This window comes from Rana temporaria, chromosome 3, assembly GCF_905171775.1.
Source record: "Rana temporaria chromosome 3, aRanTem1.1, whole genome shotgun sequence".
In the NCBI taxonomy this organism is placed as follows: Eukaryota; Metazoa; Chordata; class Amphibia; order Anura; family Ranidae; genus Rana; species Rana temporaria.
The window spans coordinates 52,372,155-52,393,155 of record NC_053491.1 but is presented as its reverse complement, the minus strand read 5'-3'; the positions used below and the strand labels follow the sequence as shown (position 1 = coordinate 52,393,155).

General features: G+C 47.1%; 1 protein-coding gene across 1 annotated transcript in view; it reads left to right on the top strand.

Annotated features, from left to right (window-relative positions):
* EFL1 (elongation factor like GTPase 1) overlaps nucleotides 1–21,001 on the top strand; it is a 623,792-nt gene that overhangs the window by 24,890 nt on the left and 577,901 nt on the right. Inside the window, exon 2 of the mRNA XM_040342558.1 lies at nucleotides 8,435–8,535. Within this exon, the coding sequence (XP_040198492.1) occupies nucleotides 8,445–8,535 (91 nt within the window). The 5' untranslated portion in view covers nucleotides 8,435–8,444. The remainder of the gene's footprint in view (nucleotides 1–8,434; nucleotides 8,536–21,001) is intronic.

The window sequence follows — 21,001 nt, the reverse complement described above, 5'->3', positions numbered from 1 at the left end:
CACTCACATATTTCATAAACTTAAAGCGCTTTGAATGCAGCCCCATCTTGCTAAAGTTGTAGAACCGCTCCAATTTAGCAGTGATGTCTGATGGTTACTCGGCATGAAGTTTGAACCTTTCACTGTAGGCTGATAAGCTGAAGGCCCCGTTCACATTGGGCGGACTCCGATTAGATGAGAGCAAATAAGGCAGATGACAGGTCTGTGTCCGCTCTGTGGGTGGGTGGGTGTAAATGGACTCAATCTGTCCTTTTATACCGATTCAATCCTTCTAAAATGGAGGGGGGACAGAACCCCTTCCACTTTAGTTCTTTTGTTTTTTTGTAGCAGACCAGATCGGATTGGAGGTAGGTGGGTTTAAACCGTTTACCCCCGCTGGTCCATAGGGGTGAATAAAAGGTCCAAGCACATCCGCCCGAAAAACTGACAAGCGCCCTGATCAGACCCTTCATGTGAAAGGGGCCAAAGGGAGGCAAACAATGCAGTTTCACACTGGGCTCAGCTGCACATCAGAGCCTGCCGTTACTGGGCTTAAATGAGAAGTATGGTCAAAGCTCTTTTTGGCTATATTTCTCCAGTAGATTCATGGGAGTGCAGCGTGCTAAATTCTGCTGTCAGCTGACATCACTCGGCCGGTCCTGACTTTTGAGTCAGAATACACTCAGATACCCAGACCAACAGCTGGCTCAGGCTCTCAGCATGCCGCTGAGAGCCTGAGCCTGAGCCAGCCGCTCCCACCCCCTCCACAGCCTGGCACTCCAGTGAGTGCTGGAGGGGCAGAGCAGAGAGCAGTGACTGACCAAGTGGAGGATTTGATCGCTCAGTTCTCAGGGTAGAAGGGGTTGGAACTAGGGTTGTCCTGATACCACTTTTTTTCATGTACTCGCCGATTACCGATACTTTTTTTAAAAATGTGTCCCCAAATGCAGCCTTGTGTCCCCAAAGAGAAAGCGCGGGGAACATAACAGCTTTCATTTGAATAGCTGTGTTCCCCGCCACGTGTCGTCATATATAGCCCCTCCCCCTTGTCCAGGCACTTTGATAGACAGATCACCCGTCCAATCCTGGGATGGGTGTTCTGTCTATCAAAGTGCCTGGACAAGGGGGAGGGGCTATATATGACGACACGTGGCGGGGAACACAGCTATTCAAATGAAAGCTGTTATGTTCCCCAAGCGCTGATCAACTAGACGGCAGTGGCAGGGGGGGCTTGGCTTTCTCTTTGGGGACTATACGACGGCGGTGGCGGCAGCAGAGGCAGCAGCCATCCCCTCCTCCATTAGTGACATACCCGAGGACTGCTCTGCTCTCCGCCCCCTCTCCACCCGCTCTCGGGTGAAAAAAAAAGTATCGGGGGAAGCATCGGGAGCATTTGCGCGAGTACAAGTACTCACGCAAATGCTCACCATCTCTCCCAATACCGATACTAGTATCGGTATCGGGACAACCCTAGTTGGAACAGCTGCAGATTGGATTGGTGCTGCAGCCATCTAGGTGAGTAGGATTTTTTTTATATTTATATTTCTGTAGTCCCTCACTTCCCTTTTAATACTTTGATGATTAAAAGTTTAACTGTGCAAGGTGTGGCTTATGGCTCAGATCCAGTACATTTCTCTGTGCATGGTGTAATCAGGGCCAGCTGCAGAAGGCTTGGCTTTCGTGTTTTTTTTTTTTTTTTTCTTCAAATTATTTTTTTCTTTTTGTTATTAAACATTGAATACAAACAAACAAACCACATTTAAATCATTATAGGGAGAATAATCCCCAAAAAGGAAAATGAAGAAAAAAAGTAAAAAAGATCACATTATAATATACATTCAGTTACATGATTATGTCAAATGAATCCAAGCTACGGTATATCAAATAGGAAAAACACATAACAAACAAACCTAGCACCTCTCAGACTAAAATAGCTTAAAGTGGAGGTTCCATCAAAAAAAAATGTTGCTTTTAACTGTAGATTACACCTAAAAAAGAAATAAATAAAATTTTTACCCAACTTGAAATGCCTGTTGCTATGCGGAACCACGAAATCTGCCTTCCTATCCACCTAGGATCTTGACGTCCGCTACCTCGGCTCCTAACAGCGCTAATGCTCCTGGGAAATGTGGAGTCATTCAGCCGTGCACCTCCCCTGTACAATAATCTCGTTATTGCTAGGCAGGAAGTCATCTCGGCGCCATTTCCAAACCTGGCAGAGCAGGAAATGTCTATCCTATATGGTCCCTCCCGACTTGTTGTTGATCTGTTGCCATCACAACGGCGTACACTACCGCAGCCGACGCTCGTTGCGATGGCAACCCTAGTCATTGACGGTGCATGCGCGAGATTGGGGCGGGACGGGTCTTTCGTTCGGCCGCGTCATCACTGCATCCCAACTAATCCAGGAAGCAACTGCTTGTGGGTTTCACATTGCCCACAAGCAAAATGGGAATTCGCAGGAAGGCTGAGGAGAAATAAATATAAGGTATTTATTTAATATAACTCGGCGGGACTTGTAGACGTAGTTAGCGCTAATGTAAAGATTGAAAGAAAGATAAATGAAAGGTTATATTTATAAAAATTCAAAAACGGAATGGAAACCCCGCTTTAACATCAACCCTAACCTTTCTCCGTTCAACACTATCCCGGATCCGCAGGCCTGGGCTGCACTATAGGTGTCGGTTCCTAGGCCAACCTGTTGAGTTATCATACTCGGAGCTTAAATCTACCCTCCAGGTGAGGGACTTGGAGAAACCCACGTCCCAGCTTTATGGGTACCTGCTCATTGCTGCCGTTCCCGGGTTGTCCTCCCTCTGCAGGAAATGGGTGGGGGACATTTAGGGAACTTGATGATATTGACTGGAGGGAGATTTGGGACTTTCCCTTCTCCCCTCTGATCGCAGCAAGAAATAAACTGGTCCAATACAAAACTATACACAGGGCTCACTATACACCCCACGGGCTCCTTAGGATGTTGGCGGCATACTCTTCGTTGTGTTGGCGTTGCTCACACCAACCCGGAGAGTTTTTCCACATTTTTTGGAGCTGCCCAGGTAATTGCAAAGGTAACAAGACCAGTGTTCCCTATGATCCTAAATACTGTCTGCTGGGGCTGGTTGAACAAATGTCAGTGATTAGAGCGAGAAAAGTACCGTATTTATCAGCGCATATCGCGCACTTTTTTGCCCAGGGCAAAATCGTGGGTGCGCGATATACGCCCGATACCCGCTTTCCCGCGCCGAGTTTTGAATACTGCGCCAACATATACCGAGCGCAGTGCACTCGGGTATAGTCGGCCAGTCTCGGCTTCTTCCGCGATCACGTCCTGGACGTACAGGACATGAGCGCGACAGTTGCCGAGCCTGCCCGAGTGTACTGCGCTCGGTATATGCTGGCGCAGTATTCAAAACTCGGCGCGGGAAACGAGCGGGGAGGCCGCAGAAGGACACCGGACCCGCCGCAGAAGGACACCGGACCCGCCGCAGAAGGACACCGAACCCGACGAGGCCGCCGATGGACGCCGCGCAAGACACCAAAACTGTAAGTACAAAAATAACTTTTTTTTCCACAGGATTGGGGGTCACTTTAGGGGTGCGCGGTGTACGCGGGAGCGCGTTATACCGCGATAAATACGGTACTTGTATCCCTACTACTGTGTTATGCTTGTAAAGCCATCACGATGACCTGGAAACAATCAAATCCCCCCCCCCCCCCCCACTCGATTTTGGAAAAGTCTGATAAATGCCAGTTTACCCTTATTACTTACTCAAACAGGGGTTGCCCACAAAAGTTTGATAAAGCGTGGTCATGTTGGCTAGAAGATGCCATCACAGCAATTGAAGAAGTACACAAGACCTAGATTGGTACTATATTTAAAAGTGAATTGAGCCCAGATATTCTTGTGTTGAAGTATCCTTCACCAGTTTGAGCACAGATTCCCCCTGAACTGGAACCTCTCCCCACATTGGGATAGTAGTTAGTAGTTTGTGTTAAGTTGTACATAAAATTCAAGTTATGGTAAGTTTCTGTAACCTAAGTCTTGCCCCTGTGTGGGCAATAAAGGTTTGGCCCCTGCATGGGCTACTATTGTTTTGAATTAAACTGAAAATTCAATAAAAAATATTCTTCAAAAAAAAATAGCCTAACATGTAACATTTAATAAGCCAAACATAGCTTTGCATGGAGACATAAATGCATTTTACATATTAAATTGTTCACCCCCGATTTAAACATCAATCTATGGCCACCTCCTATCTATGGCTACCTCCTCCTATCTATGGCTACCTCCTCCTATCTATGGCTACCTCCTCCTATCTATGGCTACCTCCTCCTGTCTATGGCTACCTCCTCCTGTCTATGGCTACCTCCTCCTGTCTATGGCTACCACCTCCTGTCTATGGCTACCACCTCCTGTCTATGGCTACCACCTCCTGTCTATGGCTACCACCTCCTGTCTATGGCTACCTTCTCCTGTCTATGGCTACCTCCTCCTGTCTATGGCTACCTCCTCCTGTCTATGGCTACCTCCTCCTGTCTATGGCTACCTCCTCCTGTCTATGGCTACCTCCTCCTGTCTATGGCTACCTCCTCCTGTCTATGGCTACCTCCTCCTGTCTATGGCTACCTCCTCCTGTCTATGGCTACCTCCTCCTGTCTATGGCTACCTCCTCCTGTCTATGGCTACCTCCTCCTGTCTATGGCTACCTCCTCCTGTCTATGGCTACCTCCTCCTGTCTATGGCTACCTCCTCCTGTCTATGGCTACCTCCTCCTGTCTATGGCTACCTCCTCCTGTCTATGGCTACCTCCTCCTGTCTATGGCTACCTCCTCCTGTCTATGGCTACCTCCTCCTGTCTATGGCTACCTCCTCCTGTCTATGGCTACCTCCTCCTGTCTATGGCTACCTCCTCCTGTCTATGGCTACCTCCTCCTGTCTATGGCTACCTCCTCCTGTCTATGGCTACCACCTCCTGTCTATGGCTACCACCTCCTGTCTATGGCTACCACCTCCTGTCTATGGCTACCACCTCCTAGATTCTATCAAGCATGACCATGTTTTTTCAAACTTTTGGGGCGTATTTCTGTTTGTATGGTAATCTTTCTCTTTTAAAGCGGTTGTATACCCCCAAAAAAATTAAAAAAACTGAAAGGCATAATGAGCTAGTAGGGCCGAAACAACTAATCGATTATGAAATTAATCGATTACAATTTTCATAATCGATTAATCGGCCAGTAACATAATGGGGTAAGCAAAAAAAAAACTAAAATTAGCCCTTTATAGTACAAAAAAGCAAATCACTACTGTAAATATTACTTTCACTGTCCCACAGTAAAAAAAAAACGAACCCCTACAGTAGCGATTATTTGCTCTTTTTGTACTTTTTTTTTTTTTTTTTAACCCCATTATGTTACTAAACATCTCAGGCTTTGGGTCACACCTCAGTTTTTTGGTGGTTTTTGCAGAAACACACTACAGTTCATTAACCACTTAAGCCCCGGACCAATATGCAGCCTAAAGACCCAAGGTGTTTTTACAGTTCGGGACTGCGTCGCTTTAACAGACAATTGCGCGGTCGTGCGACGTGGCTCCCAAACAAAATTGGCGTCCTTTTTTCCCCACAAATAGAGCTTTCTTTTGGTGGTATTTGATCACATCTGCGGTTTTTAGTTTTTGCGCTATAAACAAAAATAGAGCGACAATTTTGAAAAAAAAGCAATATTTTTTACTTTTTGCTGTAATAAATATCCCCCAAAAACATATATAAAAACATTTTTTTTCCTCAGTTTAGGCCGATACGTATTCTTCTACCTATTTTTAGTAAAAAAAATCGCAATAAGCGTTTATCGATTGGTTTGCGCAAAATTTATAGTGTTTACAAAATAGGGGATAGTTTTATTGCATTTTTATTTTTTATTTTTTTTTTACTACTAATGGCGGCGATCAGCAATTTTTTTCGTGACTGCGACATTATGGCGGACACTTCGGACAATTTTGACACATTTTTGGGACCATTGTCATTTTCACAGCAAAAAATGCATTTAAATTGCATTCTTTATTGTGAAAATGACAGTTGCAGTTTGGGAGTTAACCACAGGTGGCGCTGTAGGAGTTAGGGTGCACCTAGTATGTGTTTACAACTGTTTGGGGGTGTGGCTGTAGGAATGACGTCATCGATCGTGTCTTCCCTATAAAGGGAATGACGCGATCGATGCGCCGCCATAGTGAAGGACGGGGAAGCCGTGTTTACACACGGCTCTCCTCGTTCTTCAGCTCCGGGGAGCGATCGCGACGGAGCGGCTATAAACAAATAGCCGCGCCGTGGTCCCGGATCGCTCCCCGAGCGGACCCGACCTCCGCATGTAGCGGGGGGGTCCCGATCGGACCCCCCACCCGCTAATAGGCGAGGACGTACCTATACGCCCATGTGCCTGTACGTGCCATATTGTGGACGTATATGTACATGCGGGGGTCGGGAAGTGGTTAAACGCAAAACTGTGCCATTTTTTTTTTTTTTTTGGTTCAATATACTTCAATGGAGAAGCTGCAGAAAAGCATGTCATGTGTTTTTGCGGCAATTTGTGTTTTGTAATCTGCCCAACAACAAATTGGCCCAAAAAATAGAAAAAAAATGTTTTTTTTTTTTTTTTTTTATTATCTGATTAATCGAAACAATAATCGGCCAATTAATTGATTATGAAAAGAATTGTTAGTTGCAGCCCTAATGACTAGCATACTAGCTCATTATAAATTACTTATTGATCGAAGCCCCCGCAGCGGTCCTCAGACACGTCCTCCAATCGCCATGATACCCAGAGTGACTTCCGGGTATCGCCGCTCCGGCGCTGTGACTGGCCGGAGTGGCGATGGACGTCACTCCCGCACAAGCATGTGGAATGGCACGATCCCCCCCCCCCCCCCAATGCCCACATTTCTGGCACTTTCCGGCAGGCTCCTATTCAAGAGCCAAGTGCGCCTGCAAATATCTCCTGAACCATGTAGGTTAAGGAGATATTGCAAGCACCTACAGGTAAGCATTAATGTAGGTGCAAGTAGAATATGAGGGTATACAACCGCTTTAAGTATATAATTACGTTTCTCACCCCATTGTTTATAGGTTGGAGGAACAGGAGATGACCATTTTTGTCAAATATATGTGCTAAATTTAGGGATCTTATCCACATAGTGTGCATCTCTACTGGTAACGCTCCTTCAGGGATTATTTCCAATAATGATGCAAGTTTAGGCGTCCCTGATAACTTTGTGCCACATACATATATATATACAGGGATCGACAAATCCCGGGCGCCAGGTCGCCATGGCGACTAGAAATAGTGTCCTGGCGACTTGGCTTGGAAGGTGGGCAAAAAAAAAACAAAACAATTTTTTTTTTTTTGTGAGCAGGTGCCATCTGGTGGTGAGCCGTTGGTATTACAAGTTATTACCACCAGATGTGAGCTGGCGCCATCTGGTGGTGGCCGTTGGCATTACAAGTTAAGCATTACAAGTTAAACAGCAATTCTAATGTCATTTTTCACTATTTTCACTGCCATCTTCTTTCCTCTAATTAGAACCCCCAAAGATTATATATATTTTTTATCCTAACATCCTAGAGAATAAAATGGCGATCGTTGCAATACTTTCTGTCACGCCGTATTTGCGCAGCGGTCTTACAAGCGTACTTTTTTGGGAAAAAATTACACTTTTTTTTTAATAAAAAAATAAGACAACAGTAAAGTTATCCCCATTTTTTTTTATATTATGAAAGATAATGTTACGCCGAGTAAATTCATACCCAACATGTCACGCTTCAAAATTGCGTTTGAACACCGTTTACATATGCGGGCGCTGCTCACGTATGTGTTCGCTTCTGCGCGCAAGCTCGTCGGGACGGGGTGCGCTTTCTGGCTCCTAACTTTTTTAGCTGGCTCCTAGATTCCAAGCAAATTTGTCAACCCCTGTGTATATATATATATATATATATATGTGTGTGTGTGTGTATGTGTGTGTGTGTGTGTGTGTGTGTGTGTGTGTGTATGTATGTATGTATATATGTGTGTGTGTGTGTGTGTGTGTGTGTGTGTGTATATATATATATTTGATATTCAGATACTCCTCAATCATCATTTGCACCATTTTTTTTGTCACATTGCTGGTGGTCTTTATTTTAGTGGGCATATAGCGCATAAAGTGTCATTTTATTGTTAGTTGAGATGTGAATGAGACTTTGTATTAACAAGGCTTGTGTTGAAGTTTGAGATGCTTTTGAGATCATTGACAATTCATGCACAGGCACATTTGACCTTCAAGTGTGTTATGCATTCCCTTAGACTTGTACAGCAATACAAATCTTATGCAAACAAGTTGATACAGATTAAAGCAGACTCCGACCTTATCAACGTGCATATAATAATAATTAAGCTGTTTTATGTGTCTATGTGCTCTTGTTTTCAGATCTGGCACAATGGGGCTTGTAAGCTTGGAAAAAATAATTGCACTACAGAAGAAGACTCATAACATTCGGAATATTTGTATATTGGCCCATGTTGATCATGGTAAGTTGTTTCTTGGCTATGGCAAAAGCTACGTTATTGTCCTTTCTCACCAGTTATGCTTAAATGTAAAACCTTTTGTAGAAGGTTAAAGTGGTTGTAAAGGTAATTATTTTTTTTGAATAACAAACATGTTATACTTACCTCCACTGTGCACTTCGTTTTGCACAGAGTGGCCTTGATCCTCCTCTTCTGGGGTCCCCCAATGGTTCTCGCGACTCCTCCCTGCAATAGCTAACCCCCTTTGGGAAGCTCTCTCAAGAGGGGGTTACCTTGCGGGCACGCTCCTGTGTCATACACTCTGCGTCCATAGCCACTGAGTGTATGACTTAGCCTCGCCCCTGCGTCATTGGATTTGATTGACAGCAGCGGGAGCCAATCAATCTATCCAATCATATGATGCATTTAAGGTGAAAAAACACAAACCTTTACAACCCCTTTAAGATTTGCAGCCACTTATTCCCTACAGTGTAGGGCTAGTCTTTTTTGATATTGATCAGTTGGCCTTTCTCTAAGAATGAATATGTACATATACAAGGAGGATCGGAAAGGAATTATCGGACCTTTGTGTCATTAAAGTCTCTTGACTGCAACAGCCTGGCAACTGTCATTTCCAGAAGGAGGCCAATAATGGTTTCCCTTTATTTCTCTAATGTCAAGTGATTGCAGCATTGAGGTACTTGCTTCTGTCTTCCCTGAGACCTATGCTGTTTTACTTCACAAGTAGACATACTTGCATGACTTGTAAAGAAGTGCTTAAGATTAAAACTAAAAAGTCAAATAGAGTGTATAAAAGATTAGTAGCGCTCTCACCAAGTATCAGTCATAATATGCAGATTTACTTTAAAGTGGTTGTTAACCCACTTTAATTAAATTCTGCACCATTATTTACCTATATGAGCGCGGCTGATGCAGTCACACAAACTGACCACAGTATCGGAGCTCAGCAGCCATGATTATCGTGGTCAGTTTGCAGAGGGGAGGGTATAGCCAGGCAGGATCAGCCAGCTATTTCAGGTTAAAAGGGGGGTCCAAATAACACAGCACAAGCACTGTTCTGTATAACATGCTTTAAGGTAACAGGATTTTTTTATTTTGGGGGTTAACAAACACTTTAAGACCAGTTTGCATTTTTAAATACACATTTTTTTATATATCGAAGTCTATGGAATTAACCAGAAAAAAGTCCTTTCTGTAAAATGCACAGATGTGAATGTAACCCATAGGAAACCATGTTAAATGGACTGTAGTGTGTTTCTGAAAAACTGAAAGCGCACTAAAAAAATGCATAGGTGTGAACCAGGCTTAAGGGTTAATTCACTTTTAATGACGTTTGCCAAAAACATCCTAAGACCCCTTTCACATTGAGGAGTTTTTCAGGCGGTACAGCGCTAAAAATAGCACTGCTATCCCGCCTGAATAACTCCTTCACTGCAGACTCAATGTGAAAGCCCAAGGGCTTTCACACTGAGGCGATGCGCTGGCGGGAGACAAAAAAAATCTCCTGCCAGCAGCATCTTTGGAGCGGTGAGAGGAGCGGCGTGTATACCGCTTCTTCACCGCTCCTTCCCATTGAAAACAATGGGAAACCGCGGCAATACCGCCCGCAATGCGCCTCTATAGAGGCGCATTGCGGGTGGTATTAACCCTTTATCGGCCGCTAGCGGGGGTTAATACCGCACCAATAGCGGCTGATTCCCGCGGCAATCCCGGCGGTAGAGCGCCGCTATTTTTAGCGGCGTTATACCGCCACTGCGGCTCCCGCCCCAGTTTGAAAGGGGCCTTATGCATCCCATTGTCCTCAGTACAATAATATGCAGTATTCCATTTGGTAAAAGGATGCTTACTTTCTAAGCTGCTTATTACACTGCCTTCCCCTCTTGGCCCTGCACATGGCAGGATGTAACAAGTGTTGGATGCAAGGACCCAAAAACTCAAAATGAAGCATTTTTCTTAATTACCTACCAATATGTCCACATTTAACTCTTTCTTGAAGCTCTGTTTTCAGTAAGCATGAAAGAGAGGGGACTGCGCATGTGGGTTTAGTGAAGGAGAAAGTGCTGAAGACAGAAAATTGGTATGGTTGTCATCTATGGAAAGGTGGCCAGCAATGGCAGAACACATTTCTCTTGAAACAGCTTTTCTTTGGCATGTTTGATGGATAAGGTTAGTTAGGGTATCGAGGTTAATTAAGAACTATGGGATTCTTAAAAAAAAAAAGAGAAAAAATACTCACCTAGGTGGATGCAGCTTCAATCCACCACTGGCTCTAAGACTGAGAATTGAGCGATCAAACACCACTGATCGCTCAGTTCTCAGTCTTCAGGCTGTAGAGAGTTGGTGGCTGCCAGTCAGCGGCTCTCTGCTTTTCCCCTCCAGCGCTCACTGGAGCGCTGTGCTGTGGAAGGGTTGGGAGTGGCTGGCACAGGCTCTCAACGACTTTCTGAAAACCTGAGCCAGCTGCCGGTCCAGGCATCTGGGTGGATCCTGAGCAAATGGTCAGGATCTTTTCTGAACCTGAACTGGCAGAGTGACGTTGGCCCGCTGTCTACTGCAAATAGATCACAGGAGTGCAGATCCATAGAAGAAGTACAGCCAAAAAAGCTTTGACCATACTTCTCCTTTAATCATCATATGAATAGATGTGGCTCAAGGAAAATGAAAGTGGAAGTTCAGTCCAGTCTAAACATATCTAATGTTAAACTTACTCCCACTCCCATTCTTAGTCCTATACTAACAAGCCTGTTGAGGAAAGATGTCCATTTTTAGGGTGTTCTGGTCTGGTCATGTGAGCCGCACTTCAAGGGAGAGGAGAGGGCAGCGACAACGGCTGCAACGCCTATGTGGTGACGTCACCCATGGGCTTACTATAGGGCATGAAGCTGGTCCTGGGAACTGATCACATGATCAGACCGAGCGCTCTGAGAATAGGTAAGTATAGATCTCTTTTCTCTACAGGCTAGTTATAGGACTTGGAATGGGGGTGGGAGCATGTTTAAGATTAGAGAACACATTCCTGGAGAGTTTAAGTGGCAGTATCCCCCCTCACCGACCCCTCCCCCTATACCTACCTGAGCCCTCACCCGAACCAGCGCTTTGCCCATCTGTAGCGGCTGTCCCCACTCTCACTGTACGAATTTAGTTTTTGGACGAAAATACAATACATTCCATCACTTCGGAATTTCTCAATTTTTATTCCGTTGTACGAGAATTTTCGTAACTTTAGTAACCACTTCATTATTGATATGGAGACTAGCATACAAAAAAAAAAACGGACGATCATTCGTCCGATAATCTCATTGGGGTAGATTCAGGTAGGACTGCGCACTCTTACGGAGGCGCAGCGTACCGTTTTAACGCTACGCCTCCGTAAATTACTTGCGCTACACTTCATTCACGAAGCAGTAGCTCCGTAATTTGCGCGGGCGCTCCGTAAAACTGGCCGGCGTAAGCGCGCGTAATTTAAATGATCCCGTAGGGGGCGTGGATCATTTAAATTAGGCGCGTTCCTGCGCCGAACGTAGTGCGCATGCTCCGTCGGGAATCTTTCCCGACGTGCATTGCGGTAAATGTTGTCGCAAGGACGTCATTTGCCTTAACGTGAACGTAAATGGCGTCCAGTGCCATTCACGATTCACTTACGCAAACAACGGAATTTTCAAAAATTGCGACGCGGGAACGACGGGTATACTTGGCATTGGCTGCTCCTGCTAATAGCATGAGCAGCCTTATGCAGAAACCGACTAACGCAAACGACGTAAAATGCGAACGCCGGGCGTGTGTACGGTTGTGAATCGGCGTAAGTATGCAATTTGCATACTCTACGCCAGTGGTCTCCAAACTGCGGCCCGAGGGCCGGATGCGGCCCTTTGCTTGCCTTTATCCGGCCCTTGGGGCACTATCCCTCCAACTGATACGAGACACTATTCTGCCATCTGTCACCGACAATTGAGCATAATTTCTCCCACTGACACAACTAATAGAACACTATTACTCCCTATGATACCAGCAATGGGGCATTATTTCTCCCCCTAATACCAGATGTTCACCAACAATGATGCCAGGAAAATTTCTACTCCCGCTGGTCAAAGTCCGGCCCTCCAAGAGTCTGAAGGACAATAAACCCGGCCCTTTGTTTTAGAATGTTTGGAGACCCCTGCTTTACGCTGACCACTACGGGAACGCCACCTAGCGGCCATCGTAAGAATGCAGCCTACGATACGACGGCATAAGAGCCTTATGCCAGTCATATCTTAGGCTGCAGTCGGCGTATCAAGCTTTCTGAATTAGCAGGGTGTGAATTGCAGAAACTTGTGGTCCCATAAAATGGCAGTTATCTTTTGGATTATATATAGGAGAGTGCGTGCTGTGACTTTGTCAATCTACTATTATATCTAAGGAGTCAAACTTCTGGTACAATAAAAACTCCATTTTAAAATATATTAAAATTATTTTATAGTGTTTTTTTTTTTTTTTCTATCATTATAACAAACATGTTATACTTACCTGCTTTGTGCAGTGGTTTTGCACAGAGCAGCCCCGATCCTCCTCCTTTTTGGGCCCCTGGCTGGAGCTCCTGGCCCCTCCCTCCTGTTGAGTGCCCCCACAGCAAGCAGCTTGCTATGGGGGCACCCGAGCCGAGCTGACGCTCCGTGTATCCATTCAGACACAGAGCTGTGGTTTGTCCCCACCCCCTCTCTCCTGATTGGCTAAATGAGTTTGATTGACAGCAGCGGGAGCCAATGTTGCCGCTGCTGTGTCTCAGCCAATCAGGAGGGAGAGTCCTGGATGGTTAAGGCTGAGGCCCTTTCTTTTCCGTACATCACGGGACACAGAGCGGCATATTCATTACTATGTGGGTTATATGGAGTACCTTCAGGTGATGGACACTGGCAATCTCAAACAGGAAGTCCCCTCCCTATATAACCCCCTCCCATAGGAGGAGTCCCTCAGTTTTTTCGCCAGTGTCTTAGGTGTTGGTCACAAGAAGTTTGCCTCCAGGTCCTTGAGACTAGGCAGACTATACCGGATCTGTCCAAAGTGCCTCAGAGCCAAAGTGGACAGTACCCGGGCCCCAAGTCGTGGGGTTTCGCCTATAATGCCTCTTTTTAAGGGGCTGGATCCTGGGCCCAGAACTTTGAGCTTTCTAAAGTCCAAAAGGTACTGTTGCCAGGATGCTGTATAGGTCCAGGGCAGTGGTGTTCCAGCAGGACCCGGGTCCCTGAAGGTCTAGTACAGAACCCACGGAGATGGGGGAAGATTGGGCCTCTTGCTTTCTGCAATACCCTGCAGCGTGGAGCAGGTAAGAGGGGGGCCTGCGGAACTTGGTTCGTCGGCAGGTCTCTCAGGGGGAAGTCTAGTTGGGTTAGCCTGGGATGCTCTGCATTGGCAAACTTTACCACTATGTCTGCTAGACAGGATGGTCACCTCCCATTACTAGCATACTCCCCCACCCCCACGGACTGTGTTGCTGGTGGCTGTCCCGCATGGTTGTTGGGGGGTAGAGGCTTTTGCCTGGTTCTAGGACAAGTAGGGCAAGCCCACCCCCCGTTATCTCTCGGCTTAAGGCCAGGGACTTACCTGTATTTAGGTGCGTTTTCCCCTACAGCTCTGGTCCCCGGACGCCGCCGGCGTGCTGCTCCTCTCCTTCATGCTTCCCTCTGGGACGCGCGCGCGCGCGTGCGCGCGCATGATGTAGATGCGCGCGGAGGGGGCGGGGAGCGTCGTGACGTCGGCAGGGTGAGAGGGGCGTTCCCCCCTCGCTGTTATCTTGAGCAGCTCTGTCCTCCGGTCAGTGTAGGATTCGTCTGCTGACTGGAGGAGCTCAGAGCGGGACACAGAGCGGAGCAGGGTGACACCTAGTGGCGGTAAAAGAGACCTGTTTAGGTCTGGAGCTAAGCTCCTCACTGACTAAAGGGAGAAGATAGGAGATGTTCCCCTGATTTTCTCTATTAAGCCAAAGGTTTTTTGACAGCAGTCTGGCATTCACACAGTACCTTTTAAAGTGCAAAAATTTTAATATTTGAAAAAAAAAAAAAAAAAAAAGCAAAAAAAAAAAAAAAACATAGACAAAACGAAAAAAAAAAAAAAAAAGGTTTTTCTTTCAGGGAAAGGTCTGCACTACCTTCCCATTGGCTTATAAGGTTTTCTACCTTAAGCTACCTATATTTTTTTGTTCTCCTTGCTACAACAGTCAGTTGTTAGTAGCGGAGTCCCTCGGTATTGTATCATGGGCCCTAAAGGTTCGGGGACTAAAGGTGCTAAAAATGCAAAGAAACAGAAGGGTTCCCCCTCTAGCTCGGAGGATCTTAATCAAGTTCTGTCCTCTCCTAAAAAGCTAGAAGATGCCGCCTTTGAGGAGCCATTAGGTGTGGTGGGTGCTGTGGCTGGCCCCATTCTGCCCGACCCAGTGTTTGTCACGCAGGATATGTTATCTGTCTCCCTGCAGGGGTTAGAACAGAGGCTGACTACTTTTCTGACTAATTCTCTGGCAGCCAAAAAGCGGACTAGATCTCCGTCCCCTAAGTTGGTGTCCTCTGATGCTGAGATTCTCTCCCCAGAGGATTTAGAATCCCAGGAGGACCAAACGGAGCAGGGCCTAGAAGGTTCAGACATTGAGGAGTCCACTATTGAGGAACCCTTTTCGGTCTCTCAAGCTGAGAATCTGTGGGTACAGTCTTTAACAGACATGGTCCGCTCGGCTTTTAAGCTGCCCTCGCCAGGGCCTCAGATTCCTGCCGTGTCTTCTTTGGGCTCCTTAAAGGCACCATTAAGTAACGCAGTATTTCCGGTTCACCCATTGTTGGAAGACCTGATCTTTCAAGATTGGGCCCGGCCCGATAAAATTTTTGTTCCTCCTAAAAGGTTTTCTGTTTTGTACCCTATGGAGGAAAAATTTTCAAAGAAATGGGTGCTTCCCGCTGTGGATGCAGCGGTTTCCTGCGTAAACAAATCTTTAACTTGCCCAGTAGAAAACATACAGATGTTCAAGGATCCGGTTGATAAGCGGTTGGAAACCCTTTTGAAGGCATCCTTTTCTACTGCAGGGGCAGTGGTGCAACCGGCCGTGGCTGCAATTGGCGTTTGTCAGGCGTTAAAAGACCAGACTAAGCAGATGCTAAAAGAGCTCCCGGCTCAGCAGGCACAGGATCTGGCCGACCTTCCCAGGGCTCTATGTTTCGCGGTGGATGCCATAAAGGACTCCATCCAACAAGCTTCCCGTCTGTCGCTATTTTTGGTGCATATGCGAAGGCTCCTGTGGCTAAAGAATTGGTCGGCAGAGACTCCGTGTAAAAAACTGTTGGCGGGTTTTCCCTTCCACGGAGGGAGGCTCTTTGGGGAAGATCTGGATAAGTACATACAGACGATATCTAGTGGCAAGAGTACTCTTTTACCAGTCAAAAGGAGATTTAGGGGTCCAGCATTTAAGCGGCAGCAATCCCCAGCCCCAGGGCCCTCGGCCCCCAGGCAGTATCGACGGCCTCCCGCACGGTCAAACTTTGGTAATAAGTCGCAAGGGCAGGCCGCGGGTGGCAAGCGACCATGGGTCCGCAAGCCAGTTAAACCTGCTCCAAAGTCAGCGTTATGAAGGGGCGCCCCCACTCAATCGGGTGGGGGGCAGGCTTCGATTCTTTGCAAGAGTTTGGGAAGCCAAGATCCCCGACAAATGGGTTCTTTCCCTGGTGGCGACTGGTTACAAAATAGAATTTCGGGAGTTTCCCCCTCCGCATTTTCAGGAATCAAGAATTCCAAGCGATCCGGAAAAGAGGGCTGCCTTGCTAACAGCCTTGGATCGTCTTCTAAACCAAGGGGTAATCGTAGAGGTACCAGTTCAGGAGCACAAGCTAGGCTTTTACTCCAATCTGTTCATTGTGCCAAAGCCCAGCGGCGATGTAAGGCCCATCCTGGATCTAAAGATTCTAAACTCTTACCTGAGGATTCGGTCCTTTCGGATGGAATCCATACGGTCTGCTGCCGCAGCCTTGCAGCGAAACGATTTCTTGGCCTCAATAGACATAAGAGACGCGTATCTTCATGTTCCAATTTTTCAGGGTCATCAAAAATTCCTACGCTTTGCTATCGCAGGGCGCCACTATCAATTTGTGGCTCTTCCTTTCGGGTTGGCTACTGCCCCCCGTGTGTTTACGAAGGTCCTGGCCCCCATCTTGGCCAATCTAAGGACCCAGGGAATCTTGATCCTGGCCTATTTGGACGACCTCCTGATCATAGATCACTCTGCTCCGGGCCTGTGTCGAGCGGTAGCCCTTTCAGTTCAGTACCTCGAGGTATTCGGTTGGGTTTTAAACCAAGAAAAGTCGGCTTTACAACCCACAAAACGATTGGAATACCTCGGCATGCTGCTAGACACGGAGCAGCAAAGAGTGTTTCTTCCTTTAGAGAAGTTCAAAGGGATCAAAGAATTGATCCAGTTGGTGTTAAGCAAAAGGCAGCCAACTATACGATTGTGCATGAAATTACTGGGAAAAATGGTGGCCACCTTCGAGGCAGTACCATACGCTCAGGCACACACTCGAATCCTGCAGGCAACCATCCTGTCTGCATGGAACAAAGATCCGCAACGCCTGGATCTTCCATTGATCCTTCCATCAAGGGTCCGGCAAAGCCTCTACTGGTGGCTAAAGCCTCAGAACCTCCTAAAGGGGAAGTCATTCAGTCCCATCATCTGGAAACTGGTAACCACAGATGCCAGCCTGAAGGGCTGGGGAGCAGTCCTGGATGGGCAAGTCCAGCAGGGAGTTTGGACAGAGTCGGAAAGAGGGCTGCCAATCAATGTCCTGGAGATCAGGGCGGCCCGTTTAGCCTTAAAGGCCTGGACGTCCAAACTTCTAGGGCTTCCAGTGAGAGTGCAGTCCGACAATGCCACAGCAGTGGCATATATAAATCACCAAGGGGGCACGAAGAGTCGAGCCGCCCAAAGGGAAGTGAGCTTAATTTTCCTATGGGCAGAGTCGCATGTACCATGCATCTCGGCAATCTTTATCCCAGGGGTGGACAATTTACAGGCGGACTTCTTAAGTCGCCAGCAGCTAGTTTCAGGGGAGTGGTCCCTCCATCCCCAAGTCTTTCAGGAGATCTGCCAGAAGTGGGGATCTCCGGATGTGGACATCATGGCATCAAGGTTCAACAGGAAACTGAGCAAGTTCATGTCCCGATCAAGGGACCCTCTGGCCTGTGGAACCGATGCGTTGGTTTGCCCTTGGCATCCGTTCAATCTGCTGTACGCCTTCCCCCCGTTACAGATGCTGCCCCGCCTGCTGCGCAGGATCAGGGTGGAGTACAAACCAGTCATTCTGATAGCCCCCGCGTGGCCCCGGAGGTCGTGGTACTCACTGATCGTGAGAATGTCAGTGGGCGAACCATGGACCCTTCCACTTCGGCCAGACCTACTCTCTCAAGGCCCGATACTCCACCCTGCCTTACGGCATCTAAATTTGACGGCCTGGCGGCTGAATCCCTGATCCTCCGGGGTAGGGGCCTATCTAGCCAAGTTATTTCTACTCTTATTAAGGCTAGAAAACCAGTCTCCAGAGTAATTTATTACAGGGTCTGGAGGGCCTACGTAAGCTGGTGTGAGTCCCAGAGATGGCTTCCACGCAAATACACCATTGACAGGGTATTGCGTTTCCTCCAGATAGGAGTAGATAAAGGTTTGGCCTTAAGTACTATTAAAGGACAGATTTCTGCCTTATCTGTATGGTTTCAGAGGCCGTTAGCCACGCACTCTTTGGTTAAAACCTTTTTACAGGGGGTCTTACGCATTAATCCCCCCATCAAGTCTCCGGTTTGTCCATGGGATTTGAACCTTGTGTTGTCAGCACTGCAAAAACAGCCATTTGAGCCTCTGGCAGAGGTTCCGTTAGTTTTACTGACTCGGAAGTTGGTATTTTTGGTCGCTATGGCTTCCGCTAGAAGAGTTTCAGAGCTGGCAGCCTTGTCTTGTAGAGAACCTTACCTCATTCTACATAAAGATAGGGTGGTTCTCCGTCCACATCCGTCTTTTCTGCCCAAGGTGGTGTCCAGTTTTCACTTGAACCAGGATTTGGTCCTACCATCCTTTTTTCCAAAACCCTCTTCTAGAAAGGAAGGGTTACTGCACACCTTGGATGTTGTCAGAGCCATGAAGGCCTATCTCAAAGCTACAGAAGAGGTTCGAGAAACAGATACATTGTTCATTCTGCCGGAAGGGCCTAAGAGAGGTCAGGCAGCAGCTAAAGCTACCATCTCTAGATGGATTAAGCAAGTAATCGGTCAGGCCTATGGCTTGAAAGGGTTGCCCCCTCCTTTATCAGTTAAGGCCCATTCTACTAGGGCCATGAGCGCCTCCTGGGCAGCACACCACCAGATCTCTATGGCTCAGGTTTGCAAGGCGGCAACCTGGTCGTCGGTCCACACGTTCACAAAATTTTACCAATTGGACGTGAGACGAAGGGCCGATGCAGCCTTTGGATAGGCAGTGCTGCAGGCTGCGATTTGAGATCCTCTAGACTCGGGGCACCCTTGATTGATTAATGAATTAATTAAATTAATCAGAATAATTATTTTTTGTTGGATTTAATTTGGATTTTTTATGATTTAAAGAATACTTTCTGAATTAAATCTCCTGGCTGAGATGTCTCCCTCCCCTCATGGGAAGCATTGCTTTCGGACATCCCACATAGTAATGAATATGCCGCTCTGTGTCCCGTGATGTACGGAAAAGAAAAGGGGATTTTTAATACAGCTTACCTGTAAAATCCTTTTCTTGGAGTACATCACGGGACACAGAGCTCCCACCCCTCTTATGGGGAACATTTTGGGTGGCATACTGCTTGCTACAAAACTGAGGGACTCCTCCTATGGGAGGGGGTTATATAGGGAGGGGACTTCCTGTTTGAGATTGCCAGTGTCCATCACCTGAAGGTACTCCATATAACCCACATAGTAATGAATATGCCGCTCTGTGTCCCGTGATGTACTCCAAGAAAAGGATTTTACAGGTAAGCTGTATTAAAAATCCCCTTTTTGCAACATCGCTGGATAGAGATGGGGCTCGGGTAAGTATTTGGAGGGTGCTGGGGGGGCTTCTGCATACCGAGGCCCGCATTCACGTAGAATCGCGTATCTTTGTGCGGGCGTAACGTATTTACGTTACGCCTCCGCAACTTTGACAGGCAAGTGCCGTATTCTCAAACCAAAGTTGCGGCGACGTAGTGTAAATAGGCCGGCGTAAGCCCGCCTAATTCAAATGTGGTAGATGTGGGCGTGTGTTATGTAAATTTAATGTGACCCCACGTAAATTTACGCTTTTTACGAACGGCACATGCGCCGTCCGTGAAAGTATCCCAGTGCGCATGCTCCAAATTATCCCGCAAGAAGCCAATGCTTTCAACGTGAACGTAAATTACGCCCAGCCCTATTCGCGAACGACTTGCGCAAACGACGTAAAATTTTCAAAATTCGACGTGGGAACAACGTCCATACTTAACATTGGTACGCCGCATCTACGCCTCATATAGCAGGGGTAACTTTACGCCGGGAAAAGCCTAACGTAAACGGCGTATCTGTACTGCGTCGGGCGTATGTTCGTGAATTGGCGTATCTAGTTGATTTACATATTTCTAGGCGTAAATCAGCGTACACGCCCCTAGTGGCCAGCGTAAATATGCAGTTAAGATACGACGGCGTAAGAGACTTACGCCGGTCGGATCTAATACAAATCTATGCGTAACTGATTCTAAGAATCTAACGCATAGATACGATGGCTCGTATCTCATACGAGAATCCGGGCCAGAAAGCTTTTTATCTTAATGCATAGAATGCATTAAAGGGGTTGTAAAGGTTCTTGTTTTTTCACCTTAATGCATAGGATGCATTCAGGTAAAAAAATACCTCGCTCTCACGGGCCCCCCCCCCGCCCGTTTTACTTACCTGAGCCCGTTCACCTGCTGTGCACGTTCCCCCGGCGTCCTCTTCTCCACGAAGTCTGGCCGTTGATTGGATAGACTGATAGTAATGCAGCCAGTGGCTCCCGCTGCTGTCAATCGCATTCAATGCTGCTGCCGCTGGGGGGTGGGACTGAGTCATGCACTCTGTGTCTATGGACGCAGCGTGTATGACAGGGAGCGCGCCCGCAAGCTAACCCCCATGGCAAAGAGCTTCCCAGATGGGGTTAGCTTTAGCAGGAAAGGAGCCGAGACAGCCGCCGCGGGACCCCAGAACAGGAGGATCAGGGCCACTCTGTTGCCTTTACAATCACTTTAAGTCCTCATTCACCCCAATGCGACTTGTCATGTGATTTGACAGGTCACGTCACATGACAAGGCGCACCCTATTGTCGGCAATGGAACTGGTCAAATCGGTACGACGCCGACTTTGCGGCCCTGCACCAATTTGAAAAAGTAGTTCCTGCACTACTTTTGGCGATTTCGGGTGCAACTTGCACAGACATCTGAGCATGAAGTCAGACAGA